General features: G+C 41.6%; 1 protein-coding gene across 6 annotated transcripts in view; it reads left to right on the top strand.

The window, feature by feature from the left end:
• Positions 1-14,029, top strand: part of WDFY4 (WDFY family member 4) — a 277,338-nt gene that overhangs the window by 43,310 nt on the left and 219,999 nt on the right. For all 6 annotated transcript variants that reach the window (XR_004346205.1, XM_032608330.1, XM_032608326.1 and 3 more), the window contains one exon: positions 4,900-5,480. Coding sequence is in view for 5 of the 6 variants with exons in the window: in XM_032608330.1 (XP_032464221.1) it covers positions 4,900-5,480 (581 nt within the window). In the remaining variant the exon portion in view is untranslated. The remainder of the gene's footprint in view (positions 1-4,899; positions 5,481-14,029) is intronic.

Below are 14,029 nucleotides of genomic sequence, written 5' to 3' on the forward strand. Positions count from 1 at the left end.
TTCTCATATGTCTGTGTTCAGCTTAATTCACAAGAGCCTTATTCTAATAAGGAACAGGGAAGGCAGAGAGCAAGGCAGTTAGGACTTTGGTTTTCTATTGGGTGAATAATTGGAAGCCCTATCTATTTCTGACATTCTCATATTGAAAGTCAAACAGATTCATGGAGAGAAAAGTTTTGGAGAGCACAAGTGTTTTTGTGTCCATTAGAGAAAAGCTCTCTGCTTTGCTCTTGGAAAGTTCATCTTGCTTACTCTATAGCCCAGAAGCACCTTATTGGAGTGACAGCCCTTGGGTAATAGGACTGAATTTCTAGAATTAGCAATGTAAAGCCATTATGGTGTTTTACAAGATTCAATATCATTTCAGAATCACACTATCAACAGAGCACATCAGGGATGAACACTGTGTAAGCTTATTTAACAGAGCCATACCCCGCATTCAACGTGCTGTCTTCTCCCTGGGTACCAAGTCACTGCTGGGCAGTTGGGAGGGTGCCCAGAGCCGCCATTGTTCTTCCAGGACTAGGGTGATAACATGTTGTAGCTCCCGTGGGTGGTGGGGAAGGATTGGGCCCCAGAGCCTGTTCCAGCCTTGCCCACCACTAAGTCGTGTGAGCAATTAGCCAACGTTTGCTGGAATCTGATGTGGGATCTGCCTTTGTTCTACATCACTTTGGGAACCCCTTGGGAAACAAAGATGTAAAATTAGTTCTTTCTGGCTAGATTTCCTTTTTTTGGCAGTTGACAGTGGACTCTGCCCAAAGCGCTGTGCCTGCAAAGTGGGTCAGATGTAGGTAGGATGAGGTGAAAGTGGTGGAGGGAGGGGACTTCAAAGGCAGGACTCCCTGCCTCACCACCCAACAAAGGTTTGTCATCTCTGAAGTGTATTCACATCATGGTGCCACCCTGATTTCCCTTCCCTGAGAATCAGCCAGCTGCCCTGGAGGAGAAAAATCCTCCAGAAACATGTGACTTAAGGCAGTTGCTCCCAAAATCCAGTGGTGCTTCCATACCAACACAGAGGCACATGTGACTTCACCACCTAATTCTGGCAAATGATAACCCAGTTAAAGAATAATGTAAGCAAATGAATTTCCTCTCCATGGCCAGTGGGACTGTGATTGGGTTATGCACAAATTCAGATTGATTTGCTAATATACATTTAGCTGTTCAACTCTGAGCTTAATCGCATTACCTCACCGGTCCTCCAGCATGACACATGGAAAATTATGAGGAATAACAAATAATAGAATGTGAAATAAATCCTGTTAGTCCTAACGTAGTTAGCGCTTTGCAGCAGACATCCATTTTATAGATTCAAGCTTGAGGAATACTAACTCAGAGAGGATGACATGGTAACTGAGTTAAGGAGGAGAAAATGTGCTTAACGCTGACCTTTCTTGAAATGTGTCAACCCTAGCCTGATTACTTTGACTTCAGCTGATTAAATTTACTCCCTTCCGTAGACTCTCAAGCCTAGGTGATGCATTAACATGCAAAGTTGAATGACAGTAATGGAGACCCTCCTCCCAGGTCCCCAGTTCCTGACAAATCGTTTCCCGAAGTAGTGCAGTATTTATTTTCCTTTATGATAGAGATGTTTCTCTTTAGTTGCTATGAAATTAAGCCTTTGTAATTGGATTTGGGGCTCTTTACTTTATGACTCTGCAAATATGAAATTAACCCCATCCCAAGAAATAATAGAGCAGTCTAAGTTCTAATGAGATTACCCCCATTTTAGATAATGACTTTGAATTTAATAAATCAAACAAAGCAACAATTAAGGTCAGCCATCGCTTTTTTCTCCACCCCTCCCAACAGGAGGAGAAAAGAACCGTCTAGGAATTACAGAGGATAGACCCTCTGAGAGACACAGACACTATTACTGGTTTGCTTTCTTTTTAAAATATCTGCTCTCAACATTCCTTGAATGATGGAGACCTTCTGAGCAACGTCTGGTGTCAACTTGGACAACTGGAAGATTGTTTCTTAAGGAAAGAGGGGGGTTTTAGTGGTCATCCAGCACTTAGACAATTGCTCTAATCTGATTAGTTTTATTTTTTAATTATTCTCTCTTTTGGGTGTTTGTTTTGTCACATGTCATGTGATAAACAGAAGAGCTCCATTCATTCCATTTGCCTTGAACAACCTCATCGTAGTTTTAGGAGCCACTGAAAACACTCACATAAATCTAGACAGTCTAGTTTCACAGCTTAAGACTTCCTGATGTCTCGGTGATGTATTTATTTTCCATGGCACGAGTCACATTGAGACAGGTCGAGACACACAATGCAATGCACGCTGTACCACACGTTAATGTTCAGCCTTTTGTGTGGATTATCAGTTGGCAGGAAGAAACTACCACCACCACACGCACTTCAAGGTTAGAGTTCATTTCCAACTTGACCAAAGAAACAATATTCTGTGCGGAGTGAGTTGCTCACACAAGGCAGGCACAGAGGACTGGCCCCAGTGTCCTGGGGTTGGGGGTGGGGTTTGGGGAAGGCAGCTGTGGTGATGCAGTCTATAAAGAGAAAGGCCGTGCCTAGTCTAGAAAGCTCTGTGTTGCTAAACCGTAAGGTTTTACATTCACCAAATGTCACTATTCTGAAGAATCTGCTCTAACAGTCTATATACAATCTTCTCTTTAAGGACCTGTCTACAAATATCAAACTTTCCTGGGTTTTGAGCCAAATTCAGAAGTAATTGAGTCATATCCTCACCCAGGAGGAGAAAGCAGTTGTCACTGCCTGGTCCTTAATGTTTCACTTTTGCTTCTAGCTTTCAGGCAGTCTGGAAAGCCCATTTCCCTGAAGTCTATCCCACCACTCTCATTTGAACCCCCGTTAGTGCACGGCCCTGATGCTGTTTCTTTTAAAGAACAAAATGACAATTCAATTTCCCCACAGTCACCCGCTGAGCTGTGGTGGGTAGTCTTTGATCTATTAACCACCATAAGTCATGCATTGTTTTCTCCTATAACTGGGAAAAGATCAACTGACCCACACTGGTAAGGATGAATCTTTTTACATCACTCTATATAATTTGTCCATTTTGAACATAATCGTGGCCTTTGGCCTTTTACAGATTCTCCTAGTTTCTACAATCTTTGTATTTAATTTCTTGAAATGTCATGGATGGGGCCGTGGGAGCACGTTAAGCAGCGCCTTGGTCATCATTTCTCTCCATCTTTGAAAGAGCCTTGCCTGTATGCATTTACTTAGTCCTGGCTCATTTTGTGCTTTCTTACCCCAAGCTTGGGTTGACTGCCTGCCAAGCAGCTCAGGCTTCGTGTAGCAGAATATAATATTAGATAACAGAATTTGGTTGTTAGGGGTACACATTATACTGTTTCAGATAAACTCTAGTGTTAGGTTAGGGTTACCAGCATTTTAGAGCTAGAGGTAGAAAATTACCTTTGTCCCACAAAGTACATGACTTCATATTTCATAGCTACCTGTAACTTTACTGAATTTCTATTTGACTTTCTCTATATGAGAATTTAAAAATCTAATCCCTTCCCTCCTTTTTTTCTGACCCACCAGTTTTCTCTTTGTCAATGGACTTTCATGCATTATGCTATGGACTGTCACCCTAAACCATGCATTTAAGACACAGCATCACCCCCTCTCTCTCAAATTGGGAATTTCTTTTTATGTTTTGAAACTTGTTTCAAGCATCCTGAAATTGACTTTAAGTTGTGCCTGCCCAGACAATCCTCTTTCTTGTGTCACTGAACACTAAACATTTGAAAGGACAAAACAATTCAAATCTTCCTCCAGAGCAAAACTACAGGGACTGGCCATTCTCTGGGAAACATGCCTAAGAAGCCTGGGTCTTCGATGCAGTCTCATGCTATTTTCATGAATAGTAAATAACTAAATACCAAAAGTTAGAGGCTTTTGATATTTATCTAAGATCATCCATGCATTCTTCACTTTTAGGTGTGAAACTTTAGCACAGAATGAGAACTTCTTAAATGTAGTCCTTCTTTCCTTCCGAAACATTTATTGAATACCTAGTGTATATCATGCACAGGGCTCAATAAATAGTACATTGGAAGTGCTTAGTAAATATTTGATTTTAGAAGGAATTAAAAGTTTGGCTGTCCAGTAAAAATCTCAGCAATCTGTAGAAGGTAGATTGCATATGTGTGTTGTAATAGCCTAAACTCCACACACGGTCTATATTATATGCTATATCTATATGTTTCCTTCCATTAGGATTTCTCTTCTCCACCTTAATTTCCTCATATTTTCACACCAGGTTTTAAGTAGATTTGTTTGACTATCTTTCATTTATTAGAAGTATCTGTGCTTGCACAGAGAGGGAGGTAAATAGTAATAAGTTGCTTTATATAGATTTCACTGAGTCTCCTTTTGCAATACAGGAAATGGTTCATTCCATAAGTTTAGCAAATATTTATTAAGTAGGTGCTATATTCCACAGCAGTGAGCAAGCCTGATTTCATGGGGCTTCAATGCAGGGGAAGGCTGAGACAATTTTCAAGTAGCTTCAATACAGTGTGGTGAGAGTTTTGATTGGGGATTTAGAGGTGTGAGCACTCAGCCTGGGATGAGAACAAGCTAAGGGTCAGGGAAAGCTTTGTGGAGGGAGATGCATTTAAGTCAAGATACAGGACTGTAAGTCAACCCTATAAAGCAGCATAGCCTTTAAGAGCAGCCATTTGAATAAAAACACTGAGGCACAACCCAAAACTAAAAGTAAGAGGAATGGTACTGACCTCCCAGTGTTTCAAAGGCGCGCATCGGTAGCTCGCTGTTCCTACGGAGTGGAGCGCAGAAGAGCACCCGGAACGCTTTGGCAGGGATGGGTGGGGAGCTCAGCGTTAAAGATCTGCCTCCTCCATTTCACTCACTTGTATCTCATTGGTTTCAGTCTCTGCTCCGGATCCTGGAGACCCCCAAAGGCCGTGCTGCTTTCAGAGTCTCCAGTGGGTTCAATGGGCTGCTGTCCCTGCTCTCTGACCTGGAGGGGTCTCTCCGGGAGCCCCCACTGCAGACCTGGGGGGCAGTGTCCCCCAGCCAGACCCTGGACCTGGTCCTGCACACCCTCTGTGCTGTGTCTGCAGCACTGTACCTGGACCCCGTCAACGGTGACTTCTTTAGGAGGACCGGGCTGTTTGAGAAGCTGGCAGAGGACCTCTGCTTGCTGGGCTGTTTCGGGGCCCTGGAGGAAGAGGGCGCTCCTCCGCACTCCTGGGAGGACACAAAGGCCAGGCCATTTGCCGATTTGATGAGTGCGGCTTTTTCCTCTGCCAGCCCACTCCCACCCAAGATACAGAGCTGCCTCCAGATCCTCAGCTTCCTGGACAGCATGGCTCGAGGCACCCTCCACCTGTGCAAGGACCTGAAGGACTCCCCGAGGGCGAGGCAGGAAGCGGTTGTGGACGCTCAGAAGGGAGAAGCCGGCAGTGACCCCCAGGGAAACTTCAAGCAGTGGCCAGACCTGGAGGACAGGTAGAGCTTTGCTGCCTGCTTCCCTAACCTGTAATCAGTGTATCTCTGTCTCCCGAGTCCTACGTAAGCACCCCGCGCATGCGTAGTACAAACTGGGTGTGAGGAACCGTCACGTTGTTATTCTTCAGAGTAGGTGTCCCCGTCCGGCGTTGTTCCAGCAAATAGAACGAGACGGAGTTGGATTCAGAAGCAAAGGAAAGCTTTCTTCTTTTATCAGAGAATGGAGAGGTGCCAACTCACTTGCTCTCCTGACAGGCCAGGGGTGGGGCTGCCGTTTAGGAATCTAGAGTGGAGGGGGAGGGGGCGGAGATCGCAGTGCCGGGTGCAGCGTCTCTGCACACAGCTCACCGCCGCCATCTTGAATTGAGTATCGCTTCTGCGCACGAGCCGCGGGCTGCAGTGTCCCGTGCAGCCGTTTCGCATTAGGAGCTCCGGTCTGAGGTGCGTGGTGTGGGCCTCTGTGTGCAGTACCCTATGAGCAAGTGAAACTAGACTAAGCACAGGAGAGGAGGTGAGACCTTATTTTATCACCTAGATTCCATTTTGTTTTTCCTAGGGACCCCAGAGGACTTTGCTGGTGAAAGCAGGACTGTCTTTTCTTTAAATCAAGTTAACTTTGTTTTCAAGCCCCTCTCCCCGTTCACCCACCCCCACCCTGAGAGCTGGCAGAAAACCAATCCAACTCAATACAGGGCTAGAGGATGCTGTTGGGTCGCAGGAGAACCAGGGAAGTTTACCCGATCTTGGAAACTGAGGGCAGAGCTCTGCTGCCCATAGGCTCACTTTCTTCTTTGGCATCTTTGCTGCTCCTGGGAGCTTTGATGCCTGGGCCCAGCCTCCCTGGTATGCCCGGCAGCCTTTGCCTTCCTAGGTCTTATCTCCCCCCCCCCAACACCTGCCTGGGCACTGCCAGGGTGTGGGTGTGGTCCTTGACTTGTAAGACACAACAGCATCCTTCCCAATCATGGGACTCTTCCTGTTCTTCTTGCTGCTTCCATTTCCCCTAACAAGGACAATTTCTCTTACTTCTGCAGGCTCATCTCCTCAAGGACCTCATACTTTGATAACCTTTTGTTTTCATCCCTGTAACACAGAATTCCACTAAAGCAAGGGAGCACAAAGAACCCCCCACCCCCTTGGAGCGAGAGGGGAAAAACAAAAGAACAAGGCAACAAAATAGTTGGTGTCTTTTTTTCATTCCTCTGAAGCAGCAATGACAAAACAAATATTTCAGTAAACTCTCCTGCCTGCCACCTTTCCAGGTCATCTTGCCTTTAACACCACAGGACACTCTTCTGAAAGACATTGCACGTGTTTCTCAAAGAGAGCCCCCTTTGGCCAGACGTGTCGGGGGTTGGTGGTGAGGGGGATGGATGTCAATTCTCCAGCTACCATAATAATCATATGATTGTTCCTATCAGTTGTTCCTCAGCTGGTTAATCTGGTAAATCAATTAGTTTTCTCACCTTGCATTCCTTCACAATTTGCTCATGATATAATTATTGCTAGATTTGACTTGCTAATTTTTGAAAAGAATTTTTGTTCTTGAGAAAGTTCAGCCTTTCACACTCCTTTCTTGACTATTTTGACTATGAAATTTGTGTTACCCTCATAAATTGGGCGGTGTTCCCTCTTCTATTCTCTGGAAGAGTTTATGGAAAGATTACTATTTCTATTCCTTTCTTTTAAAAATTAATTAATTGGCTGCATTGGGTCTTCGTTGCTTTCTCTGGTTGTGGCGAGCGGGGCTACTCTTCATTGTGGTGCGCAGGCTTCTCATTGCAGTGGCTTCTCTTATTGCGGAGCACGGGCTCTAGGCATGCGAGCTTCAGTGGTTGTGGCTTGCGGGCTCAGTAGTTGCGGCACACGGGCTTAGTTGCTCTGTGGCATGCGGGATCTTCCCGGACCAGGCTCGAACCTGTGTCCCCTGCATTGGCAGGTGGATTCTTAATCACTGTGCCATCAGGGAAGTCCTACTATTTCTGTTCCTTAGCTATGTGATAGAACTTGCCAGTAAAATCTCAGGAGCCTGATGTTTTCTTGAGAGAAGATTTATTCTTTTTTTTTTGTTTTTTTACCTTTTTAAAAAACAGTTTTACTTTTACATAATTCACACACCATAAAATTCACCCATTTAAAATGTACAATAAATTTTTTTGTATATTCACAGAAATATACAATCATTACCACAGTTGATTAGAACATTTTTATCACACCAAAAGAAACTCCATACCCATTAGCCATTATTTTCCATTTCCCCTGCCCCTACCTCCAGTCCCAGGCAACCACTAATTTACTTTCTGTATTTAGGGACTTACCTATTCTGGATATATCATATAAATAGAATCATACAGTATGTGATTTTTTTTGTTTCTGGATTCTTTAGCATAATGTTTTCAAGGTTCATCCATGTTGTAGCATGTATCAATACTTCATTCTTTTTATTGACAAATAATTTTCCAGTGTGTATACCACAATTATACGTTTATCAGCTGATGGATATTTGGATTGTTTTCACTTTGGGGTTATTATGAATAGTGCTGCTATGAACATTCATGTACAAATTTTTGTGTAGATACATGTTTACATATCTCTTAGCTAGATACCTAGGAGTGGAACTGCTAAATCTTACGGTAATTCTACGTTTACCATTTTGAGGAATTACCAAATCATTATGCAAAGTGACTGCACCATTTTACATTCTCACTAGCAGTGTGTGAGGGTTTCAGTTTGAATACCTTCTTTTTTTTTTTTTTTTTTTTTTTTTTTTGCGGTATGCGGGCCTCTCCCTGTTGTGGCCTCTCCCATTGCGGAGCACAGGCTCCGGAGCACAGGCTCCGGACGCGCAGGCTCAGCGGCCATGGCTCACGGGCCCAGCCGCTCCGCGGCATGTGGGATCTTCCCGAACCGGGGCACGAACCTGTGTCCCCTGCATCGGCAGGCAGACTCTCAACCACTGTGCCACCAGGGAAGCCCCTGAATACCTTCTTGCCAACACTTGTTATTATCTTTTTGATTATAGCCCTCCTAGTGGGGGTGATGTGGTATCTTATTGTGGTTTTGCTTTGCATTTCCTTGAAGGTTAATGATATTGAGAAGCTTTTCATGTGCCTATTGGTTATTTGTGTATCTTCTTTGGACAAATGTCTGTTAGAGTCTTTGCACATTTTTTAAATTGATGTAACATTGGTTTATAACTATATAAGTTTCATGTGTACAACATTATAATTCGACTTCTGTGTATACCATAGTGTTCTCACCACCAAAAATCTTGTTTCCATTCATCACCATACAGTTGATTCTCCTTACCCATTTTTCCCTCCCCCATCCCTCCTTCCCCTCTGATAACCACTAATCTGTTGGTTCTCTGTTATCTATGTGTTTATTTTTGTTTTGTTCTGTTTGTTCATTTATTTTGTATTTTTTATATTGCATATATGAGTGAAATCATACTGTATTTATCTTTCTCCATCTGACTTATTTCACTTAGCATAATACCCTCAAGGTCCATTCATATTTTTGCAAATGTCAAGACTTCATATATTTTATGGCTGAGTAGTATTCCACTGTGTGTGTGTGTGTGTGTGTGTGTGTGTGTGTGTGTGACATCTTATCCATTCATCTGTTAATGTGCACTTAGATTGTTTCCATATCTTGGCTATTGTAAATAATGTTGCAATGAACATAGGGGTGCATATATCTTTTTGAATTAGTGTTTTCATAACCTTTGGATAAATACCCAGAAGCGGAATAGTTGGATCATATGGTAGTTCTATTATTAATTTTTGAGGAATCTCCATACTTTTTATTTACATTCCCACCAACAGTATATGAGGGTTCCTTTCCTCTGCACCCTCACCAGTACTTGTTGTTGCCTGTCTTTTTTATAATTGTTATTCTAACAGGCATGAGGTGATATCTTATTGTGGTTTTGCTATACATTTCCCTAATAATTAGCAATGTTGAACATCTTTTCATGTGCCTGTTGGCCATATGTATGTCATTTCTGGAATTTCTACTTAGATCTCTGTCCATTTAGAAAATTTTTGTTGTTGAGTTGTGTGAATTTTTTTTTAATTAATTTATTTTTGGCTGCGTTGGGTCTTCGTTGCTGCACACAGGCTTTCTCTAGTTGCGGTGAGTGGGGGCTACTCGTTGCGGTGTGTGGGCTTCTCATTGTGGTGGCTTCTCTTGTTGGGGAGCACGGGCTCTGGGCGCGCGGGCTTCCGTAGTTGTGGCACATGGGCTTAGTTGCTCCGCGGCATGTGGGATCTTCCCAGACCAGGGATCAAACTTGTGTCCCCTTCATTGGCAGGTAGATTCTTAACCACTGTGCCACAGGGAAGTCCCTGTTTGACTTCTTTATATATGTTTTGATTACTGTAGCTTTGTAGTATAATTTGAAATTAGGGAGTGTGACACCTCCAGCTTTGTTCTTTTTTCTCAGAATTTCTTTGGCTATTCAAGCCCTTCTGTGGTTCCATACAAATTTTAGGACTTTTAAATTCTATTTCTGTGAAAAATGTTGGGATTTTGATAGGGATTGCATTGAATCTGTAGATTGCTTTAGGTAATTATGGACATTTTAACAATGTTAATTCTTCCACTACTATGTTAAGTAAGAGTGGTGAGAGTGGCATCCTTTTCTTGTTCCTAATCTAAGAGAAAAAGCTTTGTTTCTCACTGTTCAGTATGATGTTAGCTGGGTTTGACATATATGTCATTTATGGCCATTATTCATTTTATTCAGAGTTTTATCATAAATGGATGTTGAATCTTGTCAAATGCTTTTTCTGCCTCTATTGAGATGCTCATATGATTTGTATCCTTTTTTTGTTTATGTGATGTATCATATTGATTGATTTGCGAATGTTGACTCACCCTTGCATCCTTAGAATAAATCCCACTTGATCATGGTGTATGATCCTTTTAATGTATTGTTGTATTTGGTTTGCTAATATTTTGTTGAGAATTTTTGCATCTATGTTCATCAGAGACATTGGCCTATAATTTTCTTTTTTTGTGTTGTTCTTGTTTGGTTTTGGTATCAGGGTAGTGCTGGCCTCATAAAGTGTGTTAGGAAGCATTCCCTTGTCTTCAATTTTTTGGAAGAGTTTGAGATTCTTCTTTGAATGGTAGAATTCACCACTGAATTTGTCTGGTCCTGGACTTCTGTTTTTTGTGATATTTTTTATTACTGTTTCAGTCTCCTTACTAGTGATCAGTTTATTCAGATTTTCTGTTTCTTCATGAATCAGTCTTGGAAAGTTGTGTGATTCTAAGATTTTATCCATTTCTTGTAGGTTGTCCAATTTGCTGGTGTATAGCAGTTCAGAGTACTCTCTTAAAATCCTTTGTATTTCTGTGATATCTGTTGTAACTTCTTTTTTGTTTCTGATTTTATTTATTTGAGCCTTCTCTCTCTTTATCTTGGTGAGTCTAGCTAAAAGTTTGTTAATTTTGTTTATCTTTTCTAAGAACCATGTCTTAGTTTCATACTATTGTCTTTTTAGTCTCTATTTCATTTATTTCCATTATGGTTATTATTTCCTTCCTTCTCCTGACTTCGGGCTTTGTTTGTTTTTCTTTTTCTAGTTCATTTAGGTGTAAGTTTAGATGGTTTTTTGAGATTTTTCTTATTTCTTGAGGTAGGACTGTGTTGCTATAAACTTCCCTCTTAGAACTGCTTTTACTGCATCACACAGATTTTCATGCCGCCTATTTGTGGTTTTTCCAGCTTTCTTCTTGTAGTCGATTTCTAGTTTCATACAGGTGTGATTGGAAAAGATGCTTGATATGATTTCATTCTTCTTAAATTTATTGAGATCTGTGTCCCAACATATGGTCTATCCTTGAGAATTTCTATGTGCACCTGAAAAGAATGTATATTCTGCTGATTTGGGATGGAATGTTCTGTATTCATTTAAGTCCATCTGCTCTAATGTTTCACTTAAGGCCTGTGTTTCCTTGTTGAACTTCTTATCTTAGTAATCTATCTATTGATGTAAGTGGGGTATTAAAGTCCCCTACTATTATTGTGTTGCTGTCAATTTCTCCCTTTAGGTTTGTTTAAATTGCTTTATATATTTTGGTGCTCCTACATTAGGTGCAAATACATTAATAGTTATGTCTGCTTGATGGATTATCCCCTTTATATAATGTCCATTTTTGTCTCTTGTAATCTTTTTTGGCTTGAAGTCTATTTTGTCTGATATGAGTATGGCTGCACCTGTTTTTTGTTTTTTTTTTTTTTTTGGCTGCTATTTGCTTAGAGTATCATTTTCCATATCTTTACTTCGAGCCTATATTTGTCTTTAGAGCTGAGATGAGTCTCCTGGAGACAGCATATAGTTGGGTCTTGTTTTTTAATCTGTTTAGCCACTCTGTGTCTTTTGATTGGTGAATTCAGTCCATTTACATTTAGGGTGATTATTGATATATGAAGACTCAGTACTGCCATTTAATCTTTTGTTTTCTGGTTGCTCTGTATTTTCATTGTTTCTTTTTCCTTGATTTTCTGTCATTTTAATTTGGTGGTTTTATATGATATTTTTCTAAGTTTCCTCTTTTTTATGTTTCATTTCTCTGCTCTAGATTTTAGTTTTGTGGTTACCATGAGGTTTGTATAAACTGTCTCATAGATTACGTAGTTCTTTTTCTGCTGAAAGCGTCTCATCTTCATTTGCCTATACAGATTTTGTCCTTGTCTTCTTCCCCTTTTATGTTTGTTGCCACAAATTATCCCTTTTTATGTTGTGAGTTTATTACCAAATTGAAGTAGCTATAGTTGCTTTTAATGCTTTCCCCCCCCTTTAACCTTTATGCTATAATTGTTTAACAACTAACTCTGGTGAAGAGTTACAATTTTCTGATTCTGTCTGTTTATTACCTACTCAAAGTTTTTTGTACTTTCGCCATTTTGTTTCAGGTAGAAGAGCTCCTTTCAACATTTCTTGTAAGGCAGGTCTAGTAGTGATGAACTCCCTCAGCTTTTGTTTGTCTGGCAAAGACTTTATTTCTTCTTCATATCTGAAGGATAACTTTGCTGGGTAGAGTGTTCTTGGTTGACAGTTTTTATCTTTCAATATTTTGAGTATGTCATTCCACTCTCTCCTGGTCTATAGAGTTTCTGCTGAGGAATCTGCTGATAGCCTAATGGGGTAACTTGTAGGTTACTGTCTTTTTTTTTTTTTTCTGATTTTCTTTAAAATTCTTTATCATTGACTTTTGACAGTTTTAATATAATGTGTCTTGGAGAAGATCTTTTTGTGTTGAGATAATTGGGTATTCTGTTAGTTTTGTGGACTTGTATATCCAGTTTCTTCCCAGGTTTGGAAAGTTCTCAGCTGTTGTTTCTTTAAATAAGATCTCTTCTCCTTCTGGGATACCCGTTATCCTTATGTTGCCTTTTCTAATCAAGTTGGATAGTTCTTGTAGAGTTTCTTTATTAAAAAATCTTATTTCTCTCTCTTCTTCTACCTGAATCATTTCTAGATTTCTAACTTCAAGCTCACTCACTCTCTCTTCCATATGGTCTGCTCTACTTCCAGTGCTTTCTAATCCATTCTTTATCTCATTTATTGAGTTCTCCAGCTCCAGAGTTTCCATTTAGTTCTTTTTTGGAGTTTCAGTCTCTTTGGTAAAGTATTCCTCTGTTTATTAATTTTACTCTTTAGCTCATTGAACTGCTTTTTTGAATTTTCTTGTAGCTAATTGAATTTCTTCATGACAGCTATTTTGAGTTCTCTATCAGTTAGATCACAATCTTCTGTGACTTTAAGTTTTACAGAATTGTTATTTTCTTTTTGTGATACTGTGTTTTCATGGTCCTTGATGAGTTGTTCCTCTGCCGGTGCATTTGAAGGAGCAAACTCCTTTCTTATTTAGATAAAGTTTTTTAACAGTTCGAGTTCTTAATTAAAGGCCTTTCTTTTTGTTTTTCAGTAGGTGGTGCTATAGCCCAAGTTTTTGTTTCTCTTGAGTGGCCTCCGGCTATATTTGAGAACCAGCATTTTCCACCCTCCAGCACCTCTGCCAGAGGTGTCTCTGGTGTCCTCATTGCCACTGCTTGTGCCTTGCTGCTGCCAGTGTTGCTACTGTCACTGGTATTGCCGCCTGGGACACTGGGATGGCAGGCACTTCTACCATGTCTGGGGACACCTGGGTCACGGACACTGCTGCCACAGTGGGGAAGGGGAGAAGCCAGAGTCATGGGCACCTTTGCCGCCTCCAGCGTTGTTCGGTTGGTGGGTGCTGCTGTCATTGGTAGGAGTGGGGGAGGCTGGAGTTGCGGGTGCTGCTTTGGCTGGAGGGACCAGGGTCATGGGTCCTACCACCGCTGCTGTCCGGCTCCCTGTGGCTATGGGTGCCGTTGTGGCTGGGAGGCCTAGGTCTCATGTGCCACCTCTGTTGCTGCTACCGGGTTCGGTGGGGCTGCAGACTCAGCCGCTGTGGCCAGGGGCCAGGATCCCAGCACTGCCTCTGCTAGTCCCTGGTTCTGCCTCCTCTGTGTGTCCCAATTCACCCACCTTCAGATGTACAGATGTCTG

Source organism: Phocoena sinus, chromosome 16 (assembly GCF_008692025.1).
Source record: "Phocoena sinus isolate mPhoSin1 chromosome 16, mPhoSin1.pri, whole genome shotgun sequence".
NCBI lineage: Eukaryota > Metazoa > Chordata > Mammalia > Artiodactyla > Phocoenidae > Phocoena > Phocoena sinus.